This window comes from Tursiops truncatus, chromosome 20 (genome assembly GCF_011762595.2).
Source record: "Tursiops truncatus isolate mTurTru1 chromosome 20, mTurTru1.mat.Y, whole genome shotgun sequence".
Lineage (NCBI taxonomy): Eukaryota > Metazoa > Chordata > Mammalia > Artiodactyla > Delphinidae > Tursiops > Tursiops truncatus.
The window spans coordinates 44,117,655-44,131,992 of record NC_047053.1 but is presented as its reverse complement, the minus strand read 5'-3'; the positions used below and the strand labels follow the sequence as shown (position 1 = coordinate 44,131,992).

General features: G+C 46.7%; 1 protein-coding gene across 3 annotated transcripts in view; it reads left to right on the top strand.

The window, feature by feature from the left end:
* The first annotated feature begins 10,251 nt into the window (after positions 1-10,251).
* Positions 10,252-14,338, top strand: part of ERN1 (endoplasmic reticulum to nucleus signaling 1) — an 82,868-nt gene continuing 78,781 nt past the window's right edge. For 2 of the 3 annotated variants that reach the window (XR_012328535.1, XR_004524007.2), the window contains exon 1: positions 10,252-10,487. Coding sequence is in view for 1 of the 3 variants with exons in the window: in XM_033848293.2 (XP_033704184.1) it covers positions 10,434-10,487 (54 nt within the window). In the remaining 2 variants the exon portion in view is untranslated. The remainder of the gene's footprint in view (positions 10,488-14,338) is intronic. The other variant, XM_033848293.2, reaches the window with a different exon arrangement.

Genomic DNA, 14,338 nt, shown 5'->3' with positions numbered 1-14,338 from the left:
GATGGACCTAAAGAATATTATGCTTAGTGAAATAAGTCAGAGAAAGACAAAGACTATATGATATCACTTATATGTGGACTCTAAAAAAATAATACAAATGAATGTATATACAGAAACAGACTCAAAGACACAGAAGATAAATTTATGGTTATCAAAGGGGAGAGAGACAAATTAGGAGTATGGAATTAACAGATACAAACTTAGTATACATAAAATAGAAAAGCAACAAGAATTTACTGCCTAGGGACTTCCCTGGTGGTGCAGTGGTTAAGAATCCGCCTGCCAATGCAGGGGACATGGGTTTGATCCCTAATCCAGGAAGATCCCACACGGTGTGGAGCAACCAAGCCCCTGCGCCACAGCTACTGAGCCCACGTGCTGCAACTACTGAAGCCCGTGCACCTAGAACCTGTGCTTGGGGACAAGAGAAGCCACCACAATGAGAAGCCCGCAAACCACAACAGAGTAGCCTCTGCTCACCACAAGTAGAGAAGAGCCTGTGTGCAGCAATGAAGACCCAACACAGCCAAAAAATAAAATAAATAAATAAATAAAAATAAATGAATGAGGGAAGGGGAGAGGCAGCATGTGGAAAGGAGGGCCTCCGGAGTGTGGAGTTCCGGAGTTTGGAGTGGCTGAGAATCTGCCTGCCAATGCAGGGGATACGAGTTCAAGCCCTGGTCCAGGAAGATCCCACATGCCACGGAGCAACTAAACCTGTACGCCACAACTACTGAGCCTGTGCTCTAGAGCCAGTGAGCCACAACTACTGAGCCTGCATGCCACAACTACTGAAACCTGCGCACCTACAGCCCGTGCTCTGCAACAAGAGAAGCCAGCACACTGCAATGAAGAGCAGCCCTTGCTCGCCTCAACTAAAGCAAGCCCAGGTGCAGCAATGCATCCAAAAATTAATTAATTAATTTTTTAAAAGCCCATTTTTGAAACAGTGGTTTGAGATGCCACTTTTATCATGTACTAGGGTTCCACATTATTCGGGCTCTACTGTTTGTTTGTTTTTTTTTTTTCGGTATGCAGGCCTCTCACTGTTGCGGCCTCTCCCGTTGCGGAGCACAGGCTCCGGACGCGCAGGCTCAGCGGCCATGGCTCACGGGCCCAGTCGCTCCGCAGCATGTAGGATCTTCCCGGACCGGGGCAGGAACCCGTGTCCCCTGCATCGGCAGGCGGACCCTCAACCACTGCGCCAGCAGGGAAGCCCCGCTTCATATATTTGTATATTATTTAGTTTTGCCTTTGAGCTTTATAGAAATAGAATATACTGTATATATTCTTCTGTGACTTGCTCTTTTTATTGCTTAATATTGGTGACCTTCATGTTGTATGTAATGCAACCAGGAATTGTAGGAATGTGACCCGTTTCACTACTGTGTAGCATCCCAGTACACAATTACACTGCAGTTTATACATCTCTCCTCTTTGGGTTAGATGTTTAAAATATCTTCCAGTTTTTAGTATGACAAACAGAGCTGCTCTGAATATTCTCGTGTGTGTGCAAAAGATCCTTTGGGGTACGCACACAAGCACAACTGCTAGGTAAGCACGTTTCCGACTTTCCAGATAATAGCAACTTATTTTCCAAAGTGGAGGCTCTAATCTGCACTACCACATTGGCCTCCACCCTCACCAGCTCTTGATATTGTCACACTTTTTATACGTTTGCCAATATGGTGAGTGTAAAATGATATCTTTAGTGTAGGTCATGGGCCAGGTGTAGTCATGTATATTGTTGATTTAGTCCTCTTAGAAATGTTGAGCTAGCACTTTAATCAGGGATTATTGGTTGTAAGTGATGGAAACCCAACTCGAACTAGCTGGGATAAATAGGGGAAGGTTTGTTTAAATAGGGGAAGAAGAGCTGTGCAGGCTGATGTCAAGCCAACTAGAATCAGAACTTAAGCTTGTCCAGGGTTCCTTGACTGCATCTGTGCTTCTCTTTACTTGTCAACTTTTTTCTTTTGTGTTGGCTTTCTTTACACGATGGAGGCAGCTCCTGGGCCTCACACCTCCCGGCCTTGCCGGTAAAAAGGAAACGAGTCTCTTTTCTTGCCTCTAGTTGGGGCCAGATTGGATACAAGCCTACCCATGGGTCAAGTAAAGTTGGTCAGATGGGCAGCTGTTTTAGTTAACTACTACTGCACAACAAACCACTACATAACTTAGTGGTTTAAAACAACAGCCATTTTATTATCTCTCACAGATCTGTGAGTTAACTAGCCTTGTTAACTGAAAACAGGGTTTGCCTCTTGGTAGCTGTCAAGCCAAAAGACACAACCAAGCCAAAGACTGGGAGAAGGATTTATTACTTGCAGCAAGTAAGGAGAATGCTGGGGAAATTTCACAAAGCAGTGTCTCCCCAAGCAGCAAAACTGGGGAAATTTTAAGTTAAGGGTATATGCATATTCATGAAGAGGCTGGTGCAGCATATGCATATTCATGAAGAGGCTGGGGCAGTGTGTGCATATTCACGAAGGGCCTTGAGTAGAGGAGAATTCAGCACAGAATTGGGGCAAAGTTTGACAGAGTCCAAGCTTTAGTTGACTGAAGGCACAAAGGTCAGAAAAAGTTAACATCATTCCTTAGGTTCAGACCAGTCTGGGGTCTTAGCCATCCTCCACCTGGGTGGGGGCCTAAATTCCTGTAGAACAACTCAAAAGACCGTACCAGATTGTTATGTATGTCCATTGAGGAGGAACTAGGACTCTGTTTTATCACAACTATTTTTTCTTGACGGTGTTTCCTTTGCTCCTGCATTCCCTCACTTGCCTTAAGATCTTTAATTACTGAGACCTGTTCAAGGGCAAGCATTGTGGCCAGGCTTAGAAGATCACAAAATAGCTTAGGCCAGCAATGGCTTCTCTTATGTCAAGAAAGCCATGCCTAGTTCTCTTTCTCTGGAGACCCCCTCCCCTCTCTGCTTACGGTCTCAGCCGAGAGGGACTTCTGTTCCATGTGGTCACCCTGGGGCCTGATTGGGCTGAAACATCCAAAATGGCTCACCTAGATGGCTGGCAGCTGGGAGCTGTTGATTAAAGCAATTCCATTCTCCTCCGTGTGGCCTGAGTGTGGCTTGGGCGTCTCCCAAGATGGCAGCTAGATTCCAAGAGGAAGGAAATGGAAGTTGCCTTGCCTTTTAAACTTGGGCTGGGAGGTCTCAGAATGTCACTTACGGTCAAAACCAGTCACGGGGACAGTCCAGATTCAAAGGGAAGGGAAATAGCTCTTACTTTTGATGGGAAGAGCAGCATGGCTTATAAGGAGGGAAAGTATTGTTTGGGGCCATCTTTGGAAACTTAGCTACCACAGTAGAGTAGAATGATTGGCCTCACCAGGGTAGGTGCCCACTAGGGCAAAGCCAGTACCACCTAGCATATCTGCCCTTTTTCCAAGGCGGGCCCTAATTCCTGTTCACTTGCTCCCTCCATGGTGAGAACAGCTGAAACTGAGCAGGACCTGGGAATTAGGGAAGTGAAGGAATGCAGAAACAAAGGAAAATCAGTTAAACAGGAAAAGTAATGACAACAGTTCAGCAATAAAACAGAGTCCTAGTTCCTCCTCAGGGGAGGTACGTAATGATCTGACACACATATCTTTGAGTTCTGCAGGAAATTAGACCACCCACCCAAGTGGAGGATGGTGACTATAAGCTGAGCAAAAGCAGGTAGACCCCAAACTGGTTGAAACCAGAAGGTTGATGATTAAGATTCCTGAAACGTCACCCTATTACCTCACCACCAACCAATCAGAAGAAAGTCATGCACCCTGAAGCCCTCACCCCAAGTGTTGCCTTAAAAACCCATCCCTGAAAGCCAATAACAGGGAGTTTTGAGCATGAGCCTCTCCCATACTCCTCGTTTGGGGAGCTGCAAATAAACACTATGCTTTCCTTCATCACAACCTGGTGTCAGTGAATTGGCTTTGCTTTGAGGCAGGCAAGTGGACCCAAGTTCAGTTCGGTAATACGGTCGCTTGAACATGGTAAACACTTGATAACTGTTGTTGAATTCCTTCTGAATCTTCTTGTTTGTTTAACTGCACCAGTCAAATATTTTCCATCCTGCTTTGGCAAGGTCTCTTGTATCAGCCCTGGTCCCCCCTTCCTTTTCTTGCTCTAGATTAAGGCCCAAATAACCCTTGTTAACCGGCTCCTGATGTCTCTCAAATGCCTGTCTTTTGCCCGAACTCTCCCCCCAAAGCGTACCTTCAGTCCCATCTCACTCTGCTGCTTGCTAAGAAAGCCCAGCCTGACATTAACGCCCCCACCCACCGGCCCATCCTGCCTGCCCTGCCTCATCTCCCGCTGCTCCTCTGGGTAGAAGTCGAGCATGAGCTCACTTGTTTTTAGTGTATGTGCTGTCGAAGCAAGCACACGAGCTCACTAATGAGGCAGCTGGGGCTTCCATGAAGCCACACAGTCCTTTCCCTTCTCCAGGCTTTTGTTCAGGTCCTCCTGTCCCCCTAGACTGTTCCTTTTCCCTATCAAATCTGACAAAAGGCCTAGCCCAGATACCACTTCTTCCATGAAGCCCTCCCTGCTCTGTCCATCCCACCTCCTTCCTTCCACCAGACCCATCTCTCTCTTGAACACCATAGTTCTGTTTCTGAGTTTATTCTCACATTCTTGCACTTTTCACAGTTGGCCTTGTACGTTGTGCAAGTCCTATCACCTTTACCAACTTGCAAACTGTGATATTCCTTCATGGTACCAATCCTTTGAACTTAGAAGCCCTTGATGGTATTTGTTAAAAGAGTGAATGAATAAATGAATGAATGAGTGGTAACCGTCCGAGGACAAAGATGAGGTCATCTGCAAAATGAAGGTGATAAAATTATAGCTAAAGTTTCTTTCTACTCTAAAATTTGGTTATGGACTTCCCTGGTGGCGCAGTGGTTAAGAATCTGCCTGCCAATGCAGGGGACACGGGTTCGATCCCTGGGAAGATCCCACATGCTGTGGAGCAACTAAGCCCGTGCACTACAACTACTGAGGCTGCAAGCCGCAACTACTGAAGCCCGCACGCCTAGAGCCTGTGCTCCACAACAAGAGAAGCCACCGCAATGAGAAGCCCGCACACCATAACGAAGAGTAGGCCCTGCTCACTGCAACTAGAGAAAGCCGGCGCTCAGCAATGAAGACCCAACACAGCCAAAAAATAAATTAAAAAAAATTTTTTTAAAAGAAAAAATACTCAAAAATATTTTTTAAAAAATTAAAAAAAATAAAATTTGGTTATGTCTGTGAATGAGCTCTTGTAGAAAGGAGAGAGGGAGAACAGGTAAGGTATATATCTTGAACCTTAAGAAACACAGTCTGCAAGGAGGAAAAAGAGCAGAGAGACAGGAGGAAAGCCAGAAAATGGTACCATCCAAGGAGGAAAAGTTCAAGAAAAAAGAACTGTTAACATACCTGAGGGAATTCCCTGGCAGTCCAGTGGTTAGGACTCTGCACTCTCACTGCCGAGGACTCGGGTTCAATTCCTGGTCCGGAAACTAAGATCCCACAAGTCAGACGGCACGGCCAAAATAACCCAAAAACCAAACAAACAAAAACATACGTGAACTGAAGAGAGGCCCAGGGTAAAAAAGATAAAGCAAGCCCACTGGGATTTTGCAGGAGAAAGAATATGAGCTGCTTGAGAGAAGTTTCCAGAGAGTTCTGTTGAAATAAGCTGGATCCCAGGGGATTAGGAGGGACTGACCAGTGAGGAAGAAGAGGTACTCTGAGAGGATGGCCGTTTCCACGTTGGCACTGAGCTGGCCCTTTGAGAATATTAATATATGATACACTGGTACCACTATGGACACTTCACCATGGTGGCATATAGACTCAGCACAAATGGGTGTAAAATACAACAGCTCAGAGGCAAGTGAACAAATAATCAGGATTAGACTGAGCTCCCTCCCAGGGCAGAAACCCCAGGGGAAAGCTCACTCTTCTCTCCCAGGTGGCTGGTCGGTGCCTTTTGTGAGTTGTGCTTTTGCACAATCAACCCCCAGGTGAGATCAGGAGACTTACATGTTATTTGAGGCAATGCCCCTTATCACCAAATATTTGTACAAACTTCTGTTTGTTAATAGTATTCCAGGGACAAGGCAGTCTGGGCTCCTGCCTAACCACATTTACGGGCCACAGAATGGTACCTTGTCACTACACTGGGGGAGGGGCAAGGATAACAACCAGCGATGGTGGAACAGGCTGCAGCATCTGTGGTTGCCTCAGTGAACTCCGAGGTTATGTAGACAGCTGAGTTCTTTTTTTTTTTTTGACAGCTGAGTTCTAATCCAGGTTGTGCGGGAATTCCCTGGTGGTCCGGTGGTTAGGACTCAGCACTTTCACTGCTGTGGACCCAGGTTCAATCCCTGCTCGGGGAACTAAGATCCCATGTGATGTGAGGTACAGCCAAAAAAAAAAAAAAAATCCATGTTGTGCTGCTTACTAGCTATGTGTTACCCACATGGCTGTTAATCTTTTAAGATTCCAATGTATCATCTGTAAAATGGGGCTAAGAACACTATCTCATAGAACTGCTGTGCAGATAGCATGAGCTGGTCCTATAAAACATGTGTTTGCACATTTCCAAACAATAGCCCACAGCCAACCAATGTTAACTGTGATAAGAATCATCTTTGCGGTAGCAAAAAAGTGTACAGTAGATTGGATTCTGTGGTAAAGAGAAGTTCTCCGGAGTGAGTGGCACAATCTCTTCAAATCCAGTCTCCTGGAACAGGAAGAACCAAGGTTCTATTTACCTAAGAACCAAACTGCTCACAGTGACAGTGGCTTTTAAAGAATTTCCCTTAAAAAATTAGGACATGAAGGAGATAAACATTTAGCTTGCTACCAGAAACTCTTGCTTCATCGTTTTATTTATCCCTTAACTACCCCTCAACATGTGCTGTAAGTTCAGGTCTGTTTGGGAGCAGCGGCAGCGCGTAGATCACTCAAAATAGTCAAAGTGGATTTAGCCTGGTAAAGATACTGTTCCTTTGAGATGGTACTGAAGCTTTCAACCATGACCTCCCTTTCTGGTTTTACCAGCTTTTCCTTTCAAGTCTCCTTCAAAGGAAACTACTCTCTCGCTAAATAGCTATCTGCAAACCAACTTCATAATCATTTTTAAGTGAAATTTTGAAGGGTTTTCAAACAGAATTGAGACAGGCACAAACATTTGAAGGCTGGATCATAACTTCCACTAGAGGGCGACATTTGCTAAAATAAAGAAAAGGGATTAATGGCCCCAGGGATTAACACTGGACATTATGAGTGAGCCGGATTCCAGGACCTTGGCTGCCCCTATCACCTGCGGGAACTGGAAAACACACAGTCTCCACCCCCAGGAGATTCAGAATCAGTAGGGGGAAGAGGGCAGAAAAAGGTGTTGGGAATCTATTTAAAAAAAAAAAAACTCTTCAAGTTTGGGAGCCACTGATTTAGAGAGAAGTGAAAATAAGATTTTAGCTCATTTTCTCCCACCACTCCTTCCCCTCTACTGACATAGTCAGGTCCTGCCTGCTCCAGTCTTTGCTGAACATATATTTTAACCTTGGTGGAAAAAGAGGGCTTATCTTTACACTAAAACCATGGCCTTTGCCTTGTTTAGTGGATGTTATTTAAAACAACTTCCAGAAAGGTCATTTTCAGGCCTTTTCTATGGGCAGGTCCACTTCAAAGGCACCCGGCAAAAATATTTCCATTTCTGTCTGTATTTATCAGCAATGCCAGCTTTTGCTTTATCAAAAGCAAAAAGCTGTCTAAAACAATACTTGACTATGGAACAAGATTGTGGGCAATGCTGCCGTAAATAAAACCAGAACTTATCAGTGTGAGTTGCCAATCAAATGGAGACAGGCACAAGACATGTGCCTGTCTGATTAAGCATAAGAGTAACCTAACTGGTGCATAAGAAATTCTGAGAACCTATAACAGTGCAGTTATGGCCTGGAGATTTGGTCCAGATGAGTACAAGATAAATATACCTACCTGGTCCAGTCCCCTTGGAACGGATTTTTTTTTCTTTATTGGATCTTTAAAACTGATTTATGAGTCAGATTGAGGTAAGCATTCCCCTTTGTGTTTTATCTGCTGTGCTTACAGGGTCACAGTGACATTTTGAATTGTAAAAGGGCCGCCAGAGTTCCAGCACAGAAAGTTCCCCTCCTAGAGTCACTCTGTCGGAGAAAAAGCACCAGAGAAGGCATGTGAAAGCATTTTCTGATCAGGCTTCTCTTTTACCTCAACCCTGTGGTCTTACAGATCCTGTTGTCAGCTTGCATGCTGGACAGATAATCATTAAAGAGCTCCTCCCACTTTCTGTGGGCGCCTCGCTGGACACCTGGCCACACTGGTCAGGAGTGATGGAGCTTGTGTTTCTGCACATCCCTCGCCAATCTCAAACCTCTCCGTTTGCATTTATACATGCAGATAACACTTTTCAAAATGTGTCTACTGCTTTCACAGTTACCAAGATTTGTCCTACTCTTAAACTGGTGTGTTGGATTCTCCAGCAAGGGTTTAGTCCCTTGACTGTGATTCAGGCATATGAAGTTGGGAATGGGGAACTTTGTTGATGGGATTTGGTTTACCATGAGCATTTCTGTCTGCTCTAGTGGGATAGGATTGACTCACATGCACCCAGGTCAGACATCTGGTCAGTCCCCCACTACTTTTTTTTTTTTATTATATTATTTTTTTATTGAAGTATAGTTGATTTTACAATGTTGTGTTAGTTTCAGGTGTACAGAAAATTATTCATATATATACATATATTCTTTTTCAGATTCTTTTCCCTTATAGGTGATTACAAGATATTGAATACAGTCCCTACTTCTTTATTTCTCTAGCATTGCTTACTCCTTTCCCCCAAACCCTGAAAAATCTTAGGCTGTCATACGAGCAAGTCAAGAAAAATTAGAGGGCTTCCCTGGTGGTGCAGTGGTTAAGAATCCGCCTGTCAATGCAGGGCACCCGGGTTGGAGCCCTGGGCCAGGAAGATCCTACATGCCGCGGAGCAACTAAGCCCGTGGGCCACAACCACTGAGCCTGTGCTCTAGAGCCTGCGAGCCACAACTACTGAAGCCCATGCGCCTAGAGTCCGTGCTCCCGCAGCAAGAGAAGCCACTGCAATGAGAAGCCCGCGCACTGCAACGAAGAGTAGCCCCTGCTCGCCACAACTAGAGAAAGCAGGCGGGCAGTGACAAAGACCCAAGGCAGCCAAAAATAAAATTAATTAATTTTAAAAAAATTAGAGAAGCTGCCATCCTTTTTTTCCTTTTCTCCTAGAATATGGAAATGTTGTGCTCTGAACCTTAGTTTATTCTGTCTTGTTACAAATGTCCTCTGGAGAGAGGCTTCCATCAAAGTGGAGGGCAGCATGGGACAGTGACCAAACAGCTGCGGGGCTCTTTACATCAGGTTAATAGCCCACAACCTTCAAAAGGACCTTGTATGAGTCCTCAACAAACCCACTCCCTCCGGTGAGTTGGGACACATGTCAAGCTTCACGAGGTCACATCTACAAATGCCACATAAACACACATGACACCAGCAGCTGAAATGGTTTCCTTCTTTGCTTGTAATTTTTGGCGAATGATTTGGCCGTGGTTATTCCAAAGGGAACTGTTGGCTGTGGACATGATTTGAGGGGAATTCCTGAGGACAAAGAAAGGGACGTTTGGACTAACTGAGGCGCAGCTGGAGGACCCCAGGGCTGCGAACTCGGCAATAGCCGCGCGCAGGGCAGAAGCGCCGGGTTGCAGGAATCCCCTGCCAGCTGCCGACCCTCACTCCGGAGGTCGCTGACGATCCCACTACGGCGGGAAGATGGAGCGGGGACTCTGGACACTCGGCACCGGCTGTCTCCTGGCCTTTCCTGATCAAGTCTGACGCCCCGGATCTCTCAGCGGGATCACTGGGACCGCCTGGGGCAGGGAATGCGCCCGTGTGGCGGGGTTGCCGGTCTCCCCTTGCCCTCAGGCAAGCTCTTTGCCTCGATCACTCAGCGTCCCTAGATGCCCGACGCAGAAGCCTGGTGCTCTTCTCCTGCCGCCGCGGCCGGGGCACTCAAGGCCAGCCGGAGGCCCAAGCTGCCTTTGGCACCGCCTACAACCCCGCCCCTCCAGCGACAGCCCCGCCCAGGCCAACCCCAGCCCGCCCCCAAGCCTGAGCCCCGCCCAATCCCAGACCCGCCCCTAGGCCGGCCCCGCCTCCTGCCCCGCCCCGACCGGAAGAAGCGCCGGCGCCCGGCACTTATAGGGCTGGGAATGGGGGTGCCACCACCGCCTAGATAGCTCTGCGTCTGCGGAGTCCCGGCCGTCGCCGCACTGTTGTCGCGGCGCCCACGCCCCGTCCTCTGCACGCCCGCACCGCCCCCCTGGAGCCGGCCGGACCGGTCAGGAGTCAGGGCCGAGTCCTCGCCATGCCTGCCCGACTGCAGCTGCTGCTGCTGGCGTTGCTGCTGGCCAGCCTCCGGGTGAGTGACCGGGAAGGTTGGAGTGGGGAACGGCGCGGGACGGGCCGGGGTCTGAGCCGGGAGCGCGGCGGCGGCGGCCCCAGGCTCCGTGCGCCCGGGCGGAGACGGCGCCTGGCGGGGAGTGGCGGCTTCCTGACCGGCCGGAGTGGCGGCCACGGCCGGCCCCGCCGAGGCGTCCGCCACCCAGGGGCCTCGCGGGCCAGCGCGGCTGTCACGAGCAGCGCCTACCCGGCCGTGTGCTCTCCGGCGCAACTTTGTGTCGTCCTAGCGGCACCTTGGGGTCTCCAGAAGGCCCCGGGCCCTTGGGAGGCCGCCCCACCTGCCGGACCCTTCCCGCCGGTGGGCGCCAACTCGGCCTGGCGGTGGCCGCGGAGGAAGGGCAGAAAGGGCCCTGTAACCAAGGAGAAGGGAATGTCTTGCGTTTGTAATCTTAGCTTGAACTTTTCAAAATGCGAGAACTTTGGGAAACGAATGCCACTGGAAGTGGGTAAGCGTTCTTACCCTAGAGCTTGATTCCGCTTACCTGCCTTGCAGGTCTCTTGGCATTGGAGACAGCGGGCTTCCTTTCGGGCAGCAAGACATCGTTAAGCAGGTTAAGCGGTGGGAATGGTACTCTTGTTTTCAAGACCCCATATGGGACAGCAGTGAAGCCGCTTCGAAACTTTAAACGAAAGACTGTCTCCTCACGGGAGAGCACCGTGGGGCTGTCCAAAAAGTCTTTTCATCTTTTTCTGGAGAGAAGAGCCTGGTTTACATTTATTTAACTTTCAGGCCTTCACTCAGGCTGTGGATTCGGGCACCGTGGCTGGGAGGACATTTTGTGGACAGACATGGCTTTTTTTCCCCTTCTGGTTGGAAGAACCTAAATTAGTGAGTGTTGTTTTTAAAAAAAAAAAAAAGAAAGAAAACGTATTGTTCAGGATGTGGGTATGGTGCATTGGAGCAGGTTCTGTTTAATGACCTCCACTGTGTACTTTTTAATATGGTGTATCAGGTACCAGGTGTCCAGGTGGAGAATTGACTTGTGTATACCTGAGTGCCACAGCATGAACTCTTTGGAGGTTATGCATTTTAGGTAAATAATAGTCCGTGCTCTTGGGGTAACAAGAATTTGGAAACAGCTGAAGTAATACGAGGCCACCTTTTTCAAATTCAGAGTTATTTATTTAAATTAATTTATTAATTTATTTTTGGCTGCTTTGGGTCTTTGCTCCTGCACCCAGGCTCTCTCTAGTTGCAGCGAGCGGGGGCTACTCCTTGTTGCAGTGCACAGGCTTCTCATTGGGGTGGCTTCTCTTTATTGCAGAGCACGGGCTCTAGGCGCCTGGGCTTCAGTAGTTGTGGCACGTGGGCTCAGTAGTTTTGGCTCGTGGGCTCTAGAGTGCAAGCTCAGTAGTTGTGGCGCATGGGCTTAGTTACTCCGCGGCATGTGGGATTTTCCTGGACCAGGGCTCGAACCCGTGTCCCCTCCATTGGCAGGCGGATTCTTAACCACTGTGCCACCAGGGAAATCCTGGGGTTTTTTTTAAAGGAAAATTTGTGCACACTTCACAATAAAACTCATGTCAGTTAAGTTTTCCTTCTGATTGAATTTTTTAAAAATACACTTTCAAAACTGGGGTCAGGTTTTGAACTTGAACATTTCATCTTGGATTGGTTAACTGCTGCCTGGCATCTGTCCACAAATAAGAGTGTAAAGAGAGTGACCAAAATGTATGAAATGGAAATCAGTCATTTCATATCATCAGAGCCTTGTGCATATTGTTTTCTTTGCCACATCTTTTCGTGTGCTATTCTGTCACTGGAGTCTAGTGTTTTAGTTATTGAACAACTTTGGCTAAAGAACCAAAAATAACTATTTAGCCTTAGTTGGGACTATAGTTTCGCTTCATGTAAATATTTCCAAATTGTATTTAGAAATCCAAACTTTTCAGAGTTCATGGTAAAAGAGTCCAACCCTTATCAAAAGGTTATGTTTTAGTGTAACTGCTTTTAAGGGCAAAGGTCAGAATTTCATTCCCAGAATTACCTACCAGTAGAAACTTCGATCCCCAAACATAGTGGGAAGTATTATTTTAAAATTCTAAATGAAATGCATTGCCGAGTTTGCAGTTAAACTAGGCAGCAGTGATGTTGTGCAGAATGTACTGGCTGTAAAATCAGACAAACCTGAGTTCTTTCTGGTCCCTTGGTAGCTGTGTCCTCAGAGTCTTAGAGACTCTGTTTCCTGATCTGTGAAATGGGGACAGCTAACACACTAACAGGTGTGAAGGGATCTGGCTCATCATAGGTAATGTAAATTCTCCTTGCCACCCCCCAAAGGTGTTTTTTACTCTAAGTCATCATTTTTCAATGTTATACTATGCCTGAGCAAGGAATATTTTTTGATGCTGTTTCTTTTTGATTGATGAAGTAACTAGTGCAGAGGAGGCAGTATTGTGATTTTCCTTCAGTGTGTGTCTGAGCCAGACCTTGACTCACCTGCAAGCTGAGACTCCAGCCTACCGGATCCAAAATGCAGTTATATCGGTGTTACTAAGCACTCAGGGCTGTGTCTTTTTTTAATCCAGAAGGTGCTTATTCAGTCAGTGAGTTTTTCGCCTCCTTCCTGGACCTGGATCTTGTGCCTAATGTTGGTTTGTGTTGCATCATTGCTGCCCTGTGGTCCTCATTGTACAGTGTTTGGGTGTCACTTCTCTCAAGTACCAAAGAGATCTGTGGCACGTGAGGCAGGGTACTTTCTTCAGGGAGAGGATATGCAATTTCTTTTATTCAGCCGATGTTTTGGTTTTAGAGGGGGATAAACAACTTCACGGAGAATTGCAGATCACGTGTGCACAAAAACACACGGAGACATGAGTCTTAACTAGAAATGGCCTTGCTTATCATTTATTCTGATAGTTATCACCTGCATGAATTATCCTCATAGGAGGCATCGAGTATTAATACTGCTGCCACGAGGAGAGTGAGGAGGGTGTTTCATGAAGCTCATGTTCTCAGGACTGCTGATCCTGAAATTAGACTGTAGTTGTGCATGTGCGTTTGTTTTGTTTCATTAACTTGCCTGCCCAGGAGGCTCTCCGCAGTCATGTGGCTTCTAAGAGCACAAGAGAAAATGTGTATGAGAGTGATTCTTGAGAACGTTCGACGGTAGACCATATTCCCGAATATAAAACCAGTGAGCTATGTAAAGGTTTCTTCATGTCTGAGCAGAACAGTGCCATCTGCATGGGCCTGGGGGTTATAGTTATTTGCATGCCTCCGATGGCGTCTCCATTCTTCAGGTTGAAGAATCATTGGATAACTATTTCATTTTCATTGGAAACCTCTTTGGTTTGGGGAATCCACAGTAATCCTTAGGCTTAATATTGTGGATGTTTCATAATGATCAGATGTTCTCCCTAAAGAGATGATATAGGGGAGAAAAGCCTAATGTATCATTTTGATGGATTCTGTTTTTATTATGCACTCATAACTCGGGGCCTGTAACCTAGCAATATGATTAGAGTATGAGGCTGGCTTAAAAAATAGGGACAGTGAATCATAGTCTGTGAATAATAAACATGCTGGTTGGCTATATTTCCCAGGGGCTGGGGATTTTTTTTTTCCTATCTTTACCTATATCCCATGTTTGGTTTCAGACTTTGCTGCCTCAGAGCAACACATGCTCAGAGATATTTAAATGAGTGAGTGCACCAGACCACATACGGACTGGGAAAAGTAGAACTTAAAGTGTGCCCCCCACCCCCCACTAGATACCATACAAAAACAAACAAAAAATCCCAAGGTCCTTGCTTACATGACTTTTAAAAATTTTAAGTTCCTTTTACACAGTCTCTGCATCACTTCTG